Source organism: Botryllus schlosseri, chromosome 4 (assembly GCF_051294905.1).
Source record: "Botryllus schlosseri isolate E-star chromosome 4, Bs_hap1, whole genome shotgun sequence".
Classification (NCBI taxonomy): Eukaryota; Metazoa; Chordata; class Ascidiacea; order Stolidobranchia; family Styelidae; genus Botryllus; species Botryllus schlosseri.
Window position 1 is genome coordinate 17,014,521 of NC_137239.1, and position 16,655 is coordinate 17,031,175.

At 40.9% G+C, this 16,655-nt stretch overlaps 3 protein-coding genes across 5 annotated transcripts in view; 1 reads left to right on the forward strand and 2 right to left on the reverse strand.

Annotated features, from left to right (window-relative positions):
- The window catches only part of LOC145438250 (uncharacterized), a 126,281-nt gene extending 114,711 nt beyond the window's left edge, over positions 1–11,570 (reverse strand). Inside the window, exons 1-7 of one of the 2 annotated variants that reach the window (XM_080315634.1) lie at positions 11,320–11,556; positions 11,082–11,253; positions 11,005–11,017; positions 9,789–9,860; positions 7,027–7,134; positions 6,799–6,944; positions 5,913–6,292 (exon numbers count right to left, since the gene is read on the reverse strand). In XM_080315634.1, coding sequence (XP_080171760.1) covers positions 6,038–6,292; positions 6,799–6,944; positions 7,027–7,134; positions 9,789–9,860; positions 11,005–11,017; positions 11,082–11,253; positions 11,320–11,498 — 945 coding nt within the window. In that variant the 5' untranslated portion in view covers positions 11,499–11,556 and the 3' untranslated portion in view covers positions 5,913–6,037. Of the gene's footprint in view, positions 1–5,912; positions 6,293–6,798; positions 6,945–7,026; positions 7,135–9,788; positions 9,861–11,004; positions 11,018–11,081; positions 11,254–11,319 lie in introns of those variants that run through there. The other variant, XM_080315635.1, reaches the window with a different exon arrangement.
- LOC145438243 (peroxisomal multifunctional enzyme type 2-like) overlaps positions 1–16,655 on the reverse strand; it is a 364,670-nt gene that overhangs the window by 305,825 nt on the left and 42,190 nt on the right. The gene's annotated exons all lie outside the window — the stretch shown is intronic.
- Positions 1–16,655, forward strand: part of LOC145438251 (uncharacterized) — a 107,208-nt gene that overhangs the window by 87,692 nt on the left and 2,861 nt on the right. Inside the window, exons 1-5 of one of the 2 annotated variants that reach the window (XM_080315636.1) lie at positions 11,668–11,924; positions 14,299–14,446; positions 14,569–14,593; positions 16,086–16,160; positions 16,221–16,328. In XM_080315636.1, the coding sequence (XP_080171762.1) occupies positions 11,800–11,924; positions 14,299–14,446; positions 14,569–14,593; positions 16,086–16,160; positions 16,221–16,328 (481 nt within the window). In that variant the 5' untranslated portion in view covers positions 11,668–11,799. Of the gene's footprint in view, positions 1–11,667; positions 11,925–14,298; positions 14,447–14,568; positions 14,594–16,085; positions 16,161–16,220; positions 16,329–16,655 lie in introns of those variants that run through there. The other variant, XM_080315638.1, reaches the window with a different exon arrangement.

The window sequence follows — 16,655 nt, forward strand, 5'->3', positions numbered from 1 at the left end:
TTCCGTGCCGACAACGGAGCATATCCTTATCGAAAGATTTGGCCATCCAGCGACGGCGATTTTTGACCATGGTTTTGTCGCCACTGATGTTTTTGGCACCGTATTTTATCAGCGGCTTCGCATTTTATCAGCGGTATGTTGGCCAAAACTTCACGCGTTCATGTAATCCGACGCAGAAGGTGTTCGCCTCAAAATGAATGAATCTCATAGCCCTGAACTCGCTTGTTGCACACCCCTACACCAGTGTTGGGATGACTCGAGTCATGACTTGACTCGAGTCAGACTCAAGTCACTTTTTGGTATGACTTGACTTGACTCGGGTTACTTTGTAAAAATGACTTGACTTGACTTGACTCGACGCTTCAAAAATGCAGATTGACTCGTGACTCGAAGCAAAATTTACGAGTCAATTTCAAGTCATCAAGCAATCGCTGTCTACTAAATCGCCATATCTTGTATAAGTTCGGATTGTTAACTGATCACTCAATGATTGTGCGAGTTTTACCTAGTCTCCATTGTTACATCACCAATGAATTGATCGTTGACGCAGAGATTGGATCTTCTAGCTTACGTTGTCGTAAACTTGCTCACCTCCACCAGCCCTCTTGCGTGCTTTAAATCGAACGAATATCATTCATACGTTTATAATTGTATATCATGAATATAAATGTGGGTATAGGGTATTGCTCCATATCATTTTATTGAATTTTCTGATACTTCATATGCTATCCTATATTTCGGCTGATAATTATAGAACAGGGGTGGGCACTGGGCAGAGCTTCTTCACGCACCAGTCGGATATCAAAGATCGTTGCCTTAAAAGAGTATCAACACAAAAATTTATATATACTAATTTAATTCGTCATGAGGAAATGTAGGGTATCGAGTGAAGTTTATTATTGTGTGGTATAAGACGATGCGTCTCCATCTAGGCTTCAAGGTGTTTGAAATCGGACTGATAGTGCGGAGCTCGGTAATCATAATATACTTTGGGTAAATCTTGACTAATATGGTTTTGGTGTTTGGTTTCGTAATGACGTTTCAATTCTAGCGTTGTGATTATTGGGCGAATCTGGACGGAAAAGGCACCGCACAGTGGCTTACGTTCACTATCACAGAATGCACATTGCACACTCATTGTAGAGCCGCAATCAAAGACTCAAATAGCAGCATGCGGCTCGCGAGTCGCAGTTTTCTCGCCCCTATTATAGACTGAGGCTATACCGCTATACTTGCGCAGTTTGGCAGTTCTACGTATGCATGAGCGATAGAGCGCCATCTTGCGTGTATAATCAACTCTTTATTCGTTCCTTGATTCAGAATAAATGAGGACTCCGTCTGTATTCAAAACAGTTAGCAAAATGCAATGACCTTGAATCATATATCGTACTTTGAAAATTCAACTTGACTCGACTAGTGACTTGACTCGTGACTTGACTTGACTTGACTCGACTTGACTCGAGTCACCTCCAAAAATCGGGTGACTTGACTTGACTCGAGTCACCTTTGAAAATCGAGTGACTTGACTTGACTCGAGTCAAAATCTGCAATGACTCGAGATGACTCGTGACTCGAAGTTAGTGACTTGATCCCAACACTGCCCTACACTAGTTCATCCCAACGGTCTTCGTCCATGTTTTCTAGAAGAAGAAAAACATTCGGACAAATCTTATCATGGATTCAAACCAAAGGTCGGCTGATTCTCATGATAAAGCCATATATTTTCTGCGTCTCTCGCTTATTGACTACAGCACCCAACACAGTGCCCTTGGATATGTAAAAACTAGGGCAGGATCTTTGCAATAAATTCAACAAATATTACTGTATGTTTGCAACTACACCAGCTTCTAAAGCAGGCTTTTGATTACGTAGTAATTATATTGCGAAAGCGATTATTCACTACGGCTTGTGAGGGCTACGATTAGTGGTGTTCAAGTTAAACAATTTTTTTACAATTGCGTCTCAACTACAACAGTTATACGGCCCTTGCAAACTATTAGGTTTATTTGAATTATTCCACGTCAGAAAAATGAACAATTTTTCACGATTTTCATTCGCACTCATCCAGATTTTTCATTCGCACTGTTCGCACCACCTTCGTCATTCGCACTGCAATTTTTTTCATTCGCACCAGTGCGAACCGTCACACAGGTTGAAAAGCACTGGGCTATACTAATAAACAGATGATCGCAGATTCATAGGCTTGTACCTTAATCGCATATGATGGACAACATAATTACATCTTTCCTGTTCTATTGTGACACTATAACTATATAGTGATCGGAATATACAGCTTCGCTAAGACGTTCTCATTTCTGGATTGATTCAATTCACACCTACTGACAGCGGACAGGTTCTTGGCATTTCCGCATGCCTCGTATCGAATGCTATAGATATCATAGGGCTCATATTTCAACGTCGAAGTTGGGCTCAAACGGGTCTAATCCATGTGGGATTCGGGCCCCGATGAATAAACTGGCAGATTCCACCTCTGGGTTACGGGCCGAGGCTGCAACCTCATTTGATTTAGCCTACTCGTAAGGAAGTCCTACCAACAAAATATGACCAGGACGATTGAGACTATATTTTTCATTTGCCAATAATATGCATACGTAAATACGATAGTCTAAAACAGGGGTCGGCAACCTTTTGCTAGTCGCGGGCCAAATTCCGAGTGCACAACGTTTTGGCGGGCCGGAATTTTTCTTGATACTATATTTAACGCTCACGTCGGTTTAGTACCCTACATTGCTGCAATCTCAATCATACAAATCACAAAAAGGGCAAAACACATGTATTTACACTTCAACAACGCAGCATAAATGTGACACTTGGCGCAGCATGCTTTGTGAAAGAATTTCAACTTCTAATAATAAGTCAGATGAAGCAACAATCAAACCACATTCTAAATGGGCATTAGAATACGTGATCTTAGCTTGCTCTTCGTGAATTCAATTGTTTTAAACTATTTTTCACATGCGTACGCACATGAGTCGGCGATGTTTGTATTTTCAAGGAAAGTTGCTATTTCGTTTCTCAGTTCATACACTCGTGCAAGGATAGCGCTTCGACTTAATGTGCGAACATAGCAGATATACAGGACATCGCCATATTGATTCTCTGCTTCTAGTAATATATGGGGTAGGCTAACTGTCGGTGATCAAGTTTGTGAGACAAAACCAGCTTTCCCCACTGTGTCCAAAACACTATTCAGGTTTGTTGTCTTGGCGTACAATGTCTTCTGGTAAATTAAACTGCAGATGACTAACCTACGGAGGCTGGTTATCTCATATGAAACGGAAAGTTTGAGATTTTGTCATTGCGTCTGAGATGTTCCAAGCGTTTTTGAAGCAGAGGAACCGCACCTTTAATGTCGCACCCTATCAGAGTGGCAACACCTTTAAAAGTATGGTATACCTATGGTTGGGCGATACACACGCTTTATAAGCACTGGTCTAGTCTACTCTACATACATTCTCCATCTCCTATTTTTAGTACGAGATAGGCTACTAATCAACAGCCTTCGCATCAGTTTTATGGCGTAACAATACGACGTAGGATACTTACATCGTGACAATGTCGCACTCTTACCCAGCAGTGCTGTATAGTGCTGCACTGCAGATTGGAACTCATTACGAAACGGCGGGCCGTATTCTTGTGATAACTAATTATTTCGTCGCGGGCCGGACGATTTCGCTTGGCGGGCCGTAGGTTGCCGACCCTTGGTCTAAAACATTATCCTAATATATAGTAACTATGCCATATCTTTCGTCTTTCCGTGCTCGAATGCTATCATTTTAGAAACATCAGTGGATAGGCCTACTACATCTGTGATGCAGGTAATTGAGCCTGATATCATTCTGAGCTGGTGTGTTTTCTTGGTCGTTAGCCAAGATAGACTATATGCTACAATCTCTGAGTAAATTGTTACGACTAAATTCATACGTCGAGACCATCATAATAGCCTCCTGTTCTGATGCGCTGTTAGTATTGTTAGCAAGACGCAGTCGATTGCTGTTGTTTCCGACTGAATAGTTGGCATCCATCCTCTTCAGAACAGAATCAATAAATAATGTCTTCGTTATATTTTTAGACGGTTTCCGCCTGTTTATCAACCTAAAATCACTCGAATTATCGGTTTCAATAACTTTTTTCGCTGTATAGCTGCACAAGAATCTCTCGTAAGTTATTTAATTACCGGCATGAGTCATTCTAACGGGAAGCTGCACGTCGGAAGATACCAAGGCCGTGAACTACACAAAAAATTCTCAATGCGGATGGTGGGAACGTTTGGTTCGCGTTCGTGATGGGGACGCGAACCTTCATAATTAAAGAAGTAGCCTTAGTACAGGGTTCACCATCACGAGGCCCGCATTCAGTTTTAAAGTATTGTTTTTTTTTTGTTGACGTTGTTCAACGTAAGCTATTCTTATTCTCCTGTGCCCAATACCATTCGTCACTTGCTGATACGGCTTCGGTGATGGTAATATCATTCCATAGAGGAAAAAATGGGGTTGGGGAAGGCGGCATATTAGGGTTAGGGGACGGGAGATATAAGAGTTGAGGGAGGGTGGATATATTAGTTGGGAGTGGGGATGTTAGGGATACGGAGAGTGGGCTATTAGGGATACGGAGAGTGGGCTATTAGGGTTGAAGGAGGGGAATAATAGGCAGAATTTTTGAAAAGTGTGCTGCTATTCGGATCTCGAAATATGGTAACCCTAACATTTTGGTGAATCCAATATCTTCCCAATGATGGGAGGTCTAGAAATAACAGCATGCAAAACAAAGGGTAAATTCTCGTAGACGCCCCCTGCATCAACTCTACCGGCGAATCCGATCACCGAGAAAGGATAAATATTTGATAGTAATATGTGAAACTACACCAATATTAATGACGAAATATACGGTCATGAATATGAAAAAATTTTCGCGCCTGGCGCGACTTGAAAACGAATCCATGTGACTCTTCATGACATGACTACTCAAGATTTCCGTGCGTATGGTAACCCGATATGAGTAAACAGATTAATCCGGAGTTTACTGACAATGGACGATTGGACATGGACAGTTTAACGTGTGTATTTTGCCTCCAGTTCGTTTATTTTGACTACGCACTGGAATGCGCCCATAGGCTACATAAGTAATCAAAAAGAAACTTCAACTGAAAACTAAGATGAACAGTATCGGAAGTTTCTTTTGTAATGTCACCCATGGCGGCTGTAAATAATACATTGGCTCGCAAATTAGTCGTTGCTACGTGCCCATATCTTTCCATACACTATCAGGGTTTACCAGGCCCCATGCAAACGTAAATATTGCTTATATCCAGGCTTGCGAAATCTTTTCCCTTTATTTTCTACTTCCACTTTAAAACGTGTTTTAAACGGTGTTTTAATCAAATTCTTTGAAAAAAATTGTGTTTGTCAAGTTGTATAATTATGCCATAATTGTGTAAATACTTTCCAAAAACATGTTGTATGAGCCTACGGACGATTACCACCCGATATAGCCGACATATACGATATGTGTTGGTTGGAATCCTCAAAATAGTCGGTTCAACAGCTATAGTACGTAGATACTTCGTGAAAGGAGCTATATTTACCCTATATTTTCAATTGTCAGTCCACTATTACATCACATTTGAATATTCGTGACGTGATGGCTTGAAAAACAAACAAACAAACAAAAACAATAAAAAACAGGTCTCAAACAAGCGCCTTGTTTTAAACATGTTGGTTTTAAATTGATATTTGCTTTGAATGCCACCCTACTTCTGATACTATCAACTATTAACTAACAGATGAATAATTTGGTCCAGATGTCTACCACCCTCAATTTCAATTTCTATACTCCAACAATCAAAGTAATTACCCTTCCCTTCAACGAATGAAGCACGATCAAAGATGATATACATAAGTTTCCTTATTACTTATAACCGCTTCCAATCTCCGATAAAGTTCAATTCCACAACTGCCACCCCAAACGCGAAGTCAAGAGCACGTTGTCTGTAAAGATAATTCGCTGCTCGACGACCTCAAATTGAACAGACGACACACTGCAGCTCTCTGCCGGCTACAAACGGCTCGCAAAGCAGAGACGCGCATTGCGTTTCCACCATGTGGAGGAAACCGCCCTTCTGTTCCCCGTGGGTGCCTGGAACCACTTGAGGTCGCTCATCTACACAGATGTATTCGGATGGGTGCTTGTCGCTGTGACCGCCGGCCATGATGTATCCTCTGTATTCCATATGCCAATTGTTCGGGCAGGAATTGCGTCCGGGAATCATGATCTAAATGGAGAGAAATTTCACACGTTCAGACGGGAAAGATTGATGGTTTGAAGCCTCATCAATCTCTTTAAAATGGACAGGGGATGAGTTAGATTAACTATAACATTCGGAATCCACGTTGAAGCCAGTAATTTTACCAAGAGAATCGGTCAGGAGTAGAAGCAATACAAAACGAAAACATGAACATAAGTTAATCCACATAAAGACCGTTTGTATACTCAAGAACCCTATGCAAATGAATGGGGTTGGAAACTAATATTCTGGGTAGTTATGCGTTGTTTCTCATCATTTGCAGTGTGAGTGTTTATGTGCAAGCAGTATACATGTATCAGATATGTCTAACGGCATTTACATCTTACTATATCTGGATTTTAAATGTGCCATGTTGCATAGTTCCTGGAGTTTATTTTACACTATGTCCGTTAATTTATGGAGCCTTGTCCCACGTGATATTGTTTCTTGATGCACAAATTTATGTGTAGTAGGCTACTACACTTGTTACTAACGTGGCTTGTTTTTTTCTTCGCCAAGCAGACCGTACACGGAACCGAGTGCAGATACAGGTTTTGAAACTCTGTCGTGGCGCCCACGTCAAATAGATTATTGATCCAAGTCGAGTCACGATATTCCACTCCGTAAATATGTGAGCTCCCTGTTGAAGAACCAGATTTTGAAGAAGTCCTGACATTTACTACCTATATACTGCACTTCCAACCGTGACGTTGATACCCTACCTTGGCCTCCTTCGATATATTTCCCTGGCTCATAATCGACATTGAAATCCAGACAAAGAAAATTTGATCCGCCGCCAGTGTGAGTTTGATGCGTGATGGCCGTTATGCCTGTTACAAGTTCGTAAAAATATGCGTGTGTCAAGTATCAACAGGAATCTGAGCAAGGGCATGCTGATATTCTGATCAAGCCTACATCTAGAGTTGCATTTAAATTTTAAAACAAATGGTTGTTTAAAACACTTTGTATAATAACAAGTTTTAAACTGTGTTTTAAACAAAGGCCTTTTGAAAAAAATTGTGTTTTTTATATGTTGCAAAATTATGACATAATTGTGTAAATTCGTTTCAAAAAACATGTTGTATGAGCCTACGGACAATTACCACCCGATATAACCGACGTATATCGATATGGGATGGTTGGAATCCTCAAAATAGTCGGTTCAACAGCTATAGTACGTAGATATTTCGTCAAATGAGCTACATTTACCCTATATTTTCAATTGTCTAAGTCAAACCACTATGACGTCACAATTGATATTCGAGACTTCATTGCTTTAAAAAAATAGAAAAAACAAAAAACTTGTGTTTTTCAAACAATGGACCTTGTTTTAAACATGTTTGTTTTTAATTTATTTTTGTTTTAAATTTACCTACATCCCTTTTTAAATATAAGAATAATAAAAATGTCGACATAGGATATTATTATTATTGCCTCGAATTAACTAAAATCGATCGATACCTCCACATTGGATTAAGTCCATTTAGCGTACGCATATTTTTGGGCATTATAGCTATAGGATTCGACTTGATATGAATTTCAGCGTCAGCCTTACATTAGGCCACGTCAAACAGTCGTCTATACACTCAATACCTGGAAATTGCTACCCACTCTTGTAAGTTTTCTGCGCTCATAGAGAATAAAAGTGTGTATTTCCACTCATTTACTGGCGGTCACTCCTGAAGAGAGCCAGCCGAAAAGCTTTGAGTGGAATAAATTTGCAATATGAACGTATTGTTTGCTGCCACTAGATATGTACAGGATCAGGATTTGGGGTTCTAACAGGTCAGGAATCCGGGTGATTTTCTGGCAACAGGATTAGCTCCGGATTCTAAATTTTACTGTTTTGCCGGATCTAAATCAGGACAGGATTTTTATTTTGACAAAACCCGATCAGAATCATGTCCGACATGTTTAGACTCAGATAAGTTAAAACTTATTTTCTCGCATAGTTAATAAACTATATTTTTTTATATGTAAAAGTCGGATACTATATATTTTCGGCATAGGAAATTTCATCGGGAGAAACGTCTTGAGTTGCTCTTTCGTCAGATTTTGAAACTTGATATCATTTGGGGTTCTTGTCTAATTCGGAATGTCATAGATTTTAAAATTGATAGCTCGGAAGGACGTTGTTACGGCTGACGAAACTACCGTTGCAGAGATGAAAAGTGATGTTTGGAGATAGATCCGACACTTGGTACAGAAGCAAGATGGGAAATCTGCTGTGAATATTTAGTGCTGCCAATACCATCTCCAAGTTCCATTAATGAGCTCGAATACTATATATTAAGAGTCATTTGAGTGAGTCATAGATTGGAGGTGGCATCGGCTTACTGAAGTATTGGTCGAATCCCAAAACAATTGCCAGGCATCCAAATCTCAGTAGACTTGCTGTTGGAGTAATCAGTAATGCATCAAGTGCATCCTGTAAAAGGGCGTTCAGTTTGTATGGGAATACTATTGACAAAAAAAGATTCTTACTCTCAGCTGACAGCTTTGATGCTTTAATTGTATTGAAATGTGCTGGTGGGGATTTTTTTCAAGTGAGGTCAGGCTGGTTGTGTTATCTTTTCAGTCTGTATCTTAACGATTAGCCTATACCTTACTGTTCTCGAATACAATTTCAGTTATCAACTGTCGGTTCGCAGTATGTAAACTACTATTATGTCGTAAGTTCATCCTGCCGATACAACTTGCCAGGCTCAAAAAAATTACTTGCTTTGTTATAAAAGTTTGCTCGAAATATCCAGCTTTCCGTTTGTGAATATTTAGTGACTCTCTGCTGTGAGCTTGACCCGCAATCACAAAACATCAAGAACAAAATACGCTACTTGTTGGTAGTCAGCGAATGATGCCTGTTTCAACCAATCAATGAAATCGATATCGTTGTCTGATGGAAAAAATCCAGCAAGCGTACGGGGACCTTCCCGATTTCATATGTTTATTGTATCATAAAAATCATATCCGTGCGATTGGGGTGTTGGACACTGCTGTATAACATGTTAATGTGGTAATGTCGATAGCATGTATAGAAACCCGTTTTACGCTCTTCTCAATATCAACGTAGCTACACTCCGAGTACATTGTCCGGTCTGGGCCAGACCGTTAAGGTGTAAGCTTATATTCCTCTGCAAGTCCTCGTCGAAATTGTTGGCAAAGCGGCGAACAATATTGATCTTATGGGATTATTATATCATTTGATTGCCCAAGTTGATACATTTGGCGACGTTTAAAAAGTCAGTAGGCCTATGTACTTCAGCATTGTGGCATTATATGACCCGAGTCGTCGCTAGGTATCGTGTACAATTGTACATACATTGATATATCACTTCACTGGTATGTGGAGATGGTATTAGCAATATGACGTCACGAGGTTCACATTCGCGTTCACACATACAAAAAGGTTCGCGTTCACATGAACCTAAACCTTTCAGAGTTTCACACCATCCCTAGGTTATATATCCCCACATTCCCCACCCACCTGAATATACCATATCCGTGTTTTGAGCTTTGCAGTCACGTCGGCCCCATCGTGTATACGCAGTGCCGTGACCTATGGAATAGCATAAGCGTGACCAAGTACTGATGCCAACCACGACCCCTTCTTTCCGATGTAGGCTAATCGCTAACATGATTACTTGGACCGAAACGGCATGTGTGAGGCAAATATCTGATTTTGATCAAGTTTACGCCTAATAATAATGCGACAAAATCGTATTCTCTATTCTCTGTATCCGTAACTATAACGGTTAGTTTACACATGCATTCCGGTAATATTTAGGAAGTGTGGCAATATTGCATTAGAGGCTGTAGACTCTGTAGTTGCATTCTGGAATTCCTTAAAGGGACACTGCGTTCCTAATATTATGATGTGGTATCAAATTAAAATTGGAGTCATTTCCCCCTTGAAAGCCACCGCGTATTCAAACTGCAGCTAAACGATTTTCACGTGTTGTAGCAGCCCACGCATAATCTCGGTGGTATCATGGTCACTGGTCACTGGTCACTCTTACGCCATCGGTTCGTAATGCTTCCGGTAGCATTTGCAAGCGTGACGAAGTTACGCACCCATTTTGTTCTCTATCATTCTAGGTCTGAGATGGTTGCTATTGTCGAAGAAATCATAGAAAGGACACTATACAGATACCAGGATGGTAACAACGAACGATGCGTGTTGATAACGACGTGCTTATGGTGCTGTCCCTAATCTTGCTTCGGAGATTTGAAGCAGCGATTGAGATCTGACAAACACTCCAAATGCTATAGTGGACGATTGGCAAAAGCCACCTATAAGTGAGTCGTGACGGTAACGGCACTTCAGCTTCGTTTCCCTTTCCCCTCACCTCACATGTTTGCCAATAATAAAAAAATTACTAAACTCGTAAATGAGATATACCGCTCAATCTTTGTGACATGAAGTTCACCGGCGTTACATATCAACGCGGAATCAAAGAGCCAGACCGCGCCAGAAATAGCTCATACTAATATAGGTCGAAAATCAAGCAATGGTCGATCAGAGGGTGTACTCCGACAAAACAAACAATTTCTTCATGGTTTGTTAACAAAAGGGCGGTGACAAGAAATTGTGACGTCACATCGGAGATGGTCACAAACATTCCCACCTTGCTCGATTTCATACCGGATTCCCAACAGTATCACCTAAACCATTTGTAAGGTTATTATATATAGTTGCTCACTTGACATGATTGCCTGAAAAAGAAAAAAAGTTGTTTTGATTATATATAATCCTTTCGGCGTTCGGGTATGGTCATACTTCCGGGTCGCCATCGTCCTTACTCTCATTTCCTTCAACTGCATCTCTCTTTGCGATGCGATGGGCTCCCTCCGCGCGAAAAGCATGGGCATCCTCGCGCTTCACCCTTGTCCCCACATCCATCGATGTCCGCTTGACAGATTCGCGCAAGGACGCAATTTCCAGTTCGTAACTGCCCAAGCAACGTATAAAACCTAACACACTGCCGTTGCGCTGATGGGTTCATGATATGACTCACCTTGTCAATCGATGTTCTTGATTAGAGGCAAACGTCGCTAAAACTAACACAAATCCCATCAAAAGGGCGAAAGATATCACCCCCTTGAGCAGTGCTCGCTTGTTGCGACCTGCTCTATCGTCTGTATCTCTACGACACTGCGTCATCGCTATACGTTGTGCTCGAATCTTTGCAATCATACAATGAGCAGTGTCACTGCAAAGTGCACAAATTTAGTAAACGTATGTAGCCTTTGGCTGGGCAAATTCGAAGATTGAACAATAACTAGTCGGCTTAAACATCAATTAACTTCCCGGAGGCTAACATTTCATCACAAGATCTCGAAAACAATCCACGGTACCATCAACTAACAGGCACGTATACGAGGTAAACATTCACGAAAAAAGTGTAGGCCTACATTATTTGAGACCGAACAAACGATAGGATTACAAAGTGTCCACAGGCTATACCTTGACTGCTGATTTAGATCTGAAATCGAGGATGGTGTCGAGGAAAGGAGCAGTCAATTTGCTTCATCACTGGAATAAGTATTGTTGGACATCCGGGGCAATCCTACTTGTACTGAGTCTCTATTATGGCGCTAAAATGCAGAGCCGAATGTCAGCGTGAGTGCATTTAACCTTATTACTAGGCCAACTATGGTTAGCATATAGAGAGATATAGAGCAATTTCAAGAAGAAAATGTGAAAAACATTCAAATTGCCAGTCCGCTGTTTCAAAGTTTTCCCACGCGTGGCAATGTTTGCAGTAATAGGCAGTACATCTGTATAAGTCTTATCCTACCCGCATTATATTACTAAATGGAAATTGCTGGATAACGCATACAAGACTTCTTACCACGATGCGGCAAGCATGCGACTGCGAAACATATATTGTAGTCAACCGCTATAGAGAGAGAAAGAGAGAGAGATATGTATTGATTTGTCCAACCGTAAAGAAAACATCATTGGCACATGAAACAACAATAAATGAACTTAACGGTACAGGACAGGGTGTGACCGATATGACTCTGGGTAGGGCCAACTAGTCTGATCACACCCTGCATTAACAAATACAGATATTGTGTCATAATATACGTAGATGAAGGTGGGTAAATGACAGTAAAGCAGTATTATATGTTACCCGCGTTGAAGGTAAAATGTGCAATATGTGTGATGTGTCGCACACACCACTGTCAATCTTCGCGTGTGTTTTCATTTTGTTGACAAGGATAATTATAGTGCAATTATCATGCTTGGGAAATGTATCTTACATCTAGACATTGCAGAGCAGGGGCAGTTAGGTCTAATTCAGGAGTGGGCAAACTTTTGAACTCGCGGGCCGCATTCAACATCTGAATCCATTCGCGGGCCGCACTATATAAAATTGGGATTATAAACCTAAATGCAATATTGGTATTTGATTACATAGTGAGGATACATAGAGATAATATATGTGCTTATTTCAAACAAACAAACATTGCGTTGGTGATATCGTACACGCGTCAAAAACATAGTGGCGAGATTTCATAGGCTGGTCGACCTCCATATCCAATTTGTCAAAACTATAGAGATGAAAGTCGGTTGTCCCGATTCTTAGAACAAGATTGATTTACTAATTCCAGTTTTGGTTCAGTTCCATGACACATACTGCTGACAGCATCATAACCATGTTAGCTTCAAACACTCTTCTACTATATGTTTAGGTATAGTATATTATTGCTGACAGCATCATAACCATGTTAGCTTCAACCACGCTTCTACTATGTATAGATATAATACCTATTATTACCCCAATTCTACACATACAGAGAACAAATCTACCTAAAACACGCGCGAATCGTTTTTATAAGCACATCACTGAAATAATTAAAACTGGAGTGGCCAATCTGAAATCACACTCGTGACCCGAATTATGTCAATATCGTTTAGGATTTCTGTGATGTTTAGCAGTTAAAGCCTTTCAAACTGCGTGGGCCTTGAGATCGGGATGTCGCAGTGGTTCTCCATTTTTTAAAACGTGCCCCCTCCCTCATGATTGTGAAAGATTTCACGCTAGCAGACCTAACAAATAGTTTAATGGCATGGAAGGTTACGACTGTGGATGAGATATTTTGAAATACGAAATTCCGACTAAATAAAGAGTAAGAATGATGAATTGGATGTACACCGCGCGAAGCGCGAAAAAATTTTCAGTTCAGATCAGCTACGCGCCCCCTTCAGATGCTTTCTCGCCACCAAGGGGGCGCGTCACCCAGTTTGAGAACCACTGTCTTAAGATTATCATGGTGAAATATACTAAGAAAAAGTTTAATCGATTTTTAGTACGCATTTTATCAAAATTTGAAAAAAGTTTCTTTTGATTCTCGTGGGCCGCACAGAACGGTGTTGCGGGCCGAATGCGGCCCGCGGGCCGTAGTTTGCCCACCCCTGGTCTAACTGTATAAGTAATCATGACAGAACAGAATATTTCCGGTATCGCTAGATGTCGTGTGGATTCTTCAGTCTAGTGGTGTACACCTGCAACCCGCGGGGCTGGCGACACCAGTCATCGCCTTGCCCGGAGACACCGAGATATGTAAAATGGTCCGTGGACATATGAGCATGCGACTCCGCGAGTTCCCAAGAGGATCGCCAGATACGAAATTTTGTCCCAAAAAGATCAACGCGTGTTGGCCGAAACCTGTCCTGGTGCCAAATGCTCCTGTCATTGCAATCTGAGCCCCATGGTACAAATGTGACCCGCAAGAAATGCAAGTACCGAGCGATATTATTGACCGAATTCATTCATTGAATTCTCAGTGCTGACTGATTATATATCCATGATATGAATGTGGTTTTGGTGCTTAAGTCTTGCGTTCACCATTACCTAGTCCAGCTCTAAACCAAAAGAACATAAATACTTGAATGGCCAGCGCAATGGTTAGGAAAATCGCATCTGGTCCTTTGGCTAACTATTCCATTTCGCCCGCGACATTTACTACTTTCTCGCATTTACTAGGCTCGATCAAGCTTTGAGCTCACTTAAGGAATCGGCCAGTCAGCTAAACTCACTACACCAGGAACGGGTGAAGCGCGAGGTTACTGCCAAGCGATTGGAAATCCGTGAGCTAAACGTCCAGAAAAGGTCGGCAGTCGAGATAAAAGAGGTCCGTATACTTAGTGATGCTTATACCATAGTGTTCCTTAGAACAGTATGCTTTACCTCGGTCACAGAGAAAAGTACAGAGCTGTATTTAACGATACCCTGAAACTAATGTTTTCGTTTTAGGATCAATATGGCATAATGGATGGAGGTGAGGACACATCATTATATAAAATATAAATACTTGGCCGAAATGACTCAGTAATAATAATCAATAATCGTCAGATTATATTTTCATCTGCCCAAGAACTCGCGGAATGTACAATGCGATATACAAGACACAATGCAACATAAGGGGAATATAGGAGGATGCCGAAACGATCAATTGAGGTCTCTTGATCTGACATCCACCGTGGCCAATAGCGCCCGATTTCACAGTCTTTTTCGATGTTAATCTTTATTCTTGAGTCCTTTTAGTCGTTCCTTCTGGCTCTTGTATTGCTTTCATTCATGATAGGGTCTTTTTCTGGGCTGTTTTGTCGCCGTAAGAACATCGAGACGGGGAGCAGGAGCCCAGAATAACCTCCGACGGCGGAACTCGAACCCGGGCCGCCTGCGTAGGCTTAAGTGTCGCCGACGCTCATCACAAGTCACAACCGACGCGAGGCCTATACGAAATTTGAAAAGTGGCCCGCGAGGCCGCAATCCGTTTTGAGTTGGCGACCCCTGACATATGGTATCGACTATCGTTAGCCATATGCTGTATCAGTGATGCATCTTTTTCTGAGTGTCGTCGTCGGCTCATTGGTCATTTTACATAATGATACCATTCCAAACTACCTTTTGAAGATAGTTGCTGCATTTTACGCCTGCGGGCTTGTCTTCGAATCGATTGTTCGAAGTTTTAATTTTTACCTTCTGTTAAGCGTTAGAGCATATCGTTTACTTCAATTTCTGAAATACTCGAGTAGCACTATACTTACTTCATTCGCCACTTCATATGTCATTTCGATACGTATTAATTACAAAGTAACGCTGTAGGCCGCAGGGGTGACCAATAGGGCTCTTCAAAAATGACTTTTTTTCTCAAATCGTACTGGCTACTTGATAAAATTGTTAGGTTACCTAATTTAAGCCTACACACAAAATTTGGTTAAATTCCAGCCAGTAACCGCTTTGCTACAGGAGAAGAAAGTTTATATTTAGTATATAAAAATAAATAATAAATAATTTGAAAATTTTCTGTTCACCCCATGAAAGTGTTAGGCTGTCTATAGAAACGATGCTCACCAAATTTGGTTCAATTCCAACCAGTGGAAGCAGAGTTATTGCCGTCGAAAAATTTGGATTTGAATAAAATTGTATTTACGGTGAGCACAACTATACTAAATAAACTAAGAATCGGTCACCGTAAATACTATTTTATTCCAATCCAAATTTTCCGACGGCAATAACTCTGCTTCCACTGGTTGGAATTCAACCAAATTTGGTGAGCATCGTTTCTATAGACAGCCTATATATAGGCATATTAGATATAAAATGGATATATAACAGTTACAATTGCAAGGCTGTGAGCAAATAACATAATCCCTTATATGCAATGACTTGATCTTACCGCACGTAGAACTACATCTCGTCGAGTGGTTTCAGGCTATAAATACCTTATCGATTAATATTTGTCTTGTTATTTTTATATTCTTGAGGTGGAGTCGCGTACGTACGTTGGGGACGGATGGACTGCCCTACTGGATCCAGTCTGACAGTGCTTGTACACAGCGGTAAGTTTGCCGGTATACCCGGCGATATTCTGTATCACGCAATATATCTTTCTGAAACAGGTTATGTCGCTGGTAGCCATTATACGCATTTGGGAGGAGGATCTAACTACCTTTGCATCGATGCAAATATTACCTATCACAGGGGTAGATATGACGACGGAAATAAAGGTAACGGTACCGATCGTACACTAGCTATGCTACGAGAATAGCTATGCAACTGTGAGGTTCGTGTCGCCTAATATTGGTAGCTATGTTCTTTCAGAATTCCTTCGTAACTGTTTGAGGTTTATCTACTCTCCTCATCGCCATACGAAGCCTAGAACGGAAGTGGGCCAAGCTATAGCTTCGAAATTGAAACCATTTCAAACCATCGCAAATTTGCGTTTCCGCGAAAATGCATCTTGAATGAAATATCTCAAAATACAAATCAGTTGGAATATTGGTGAGGTGGACATTGAATGTTGGCCATAACAATATAATTTGCCGATCACCCGA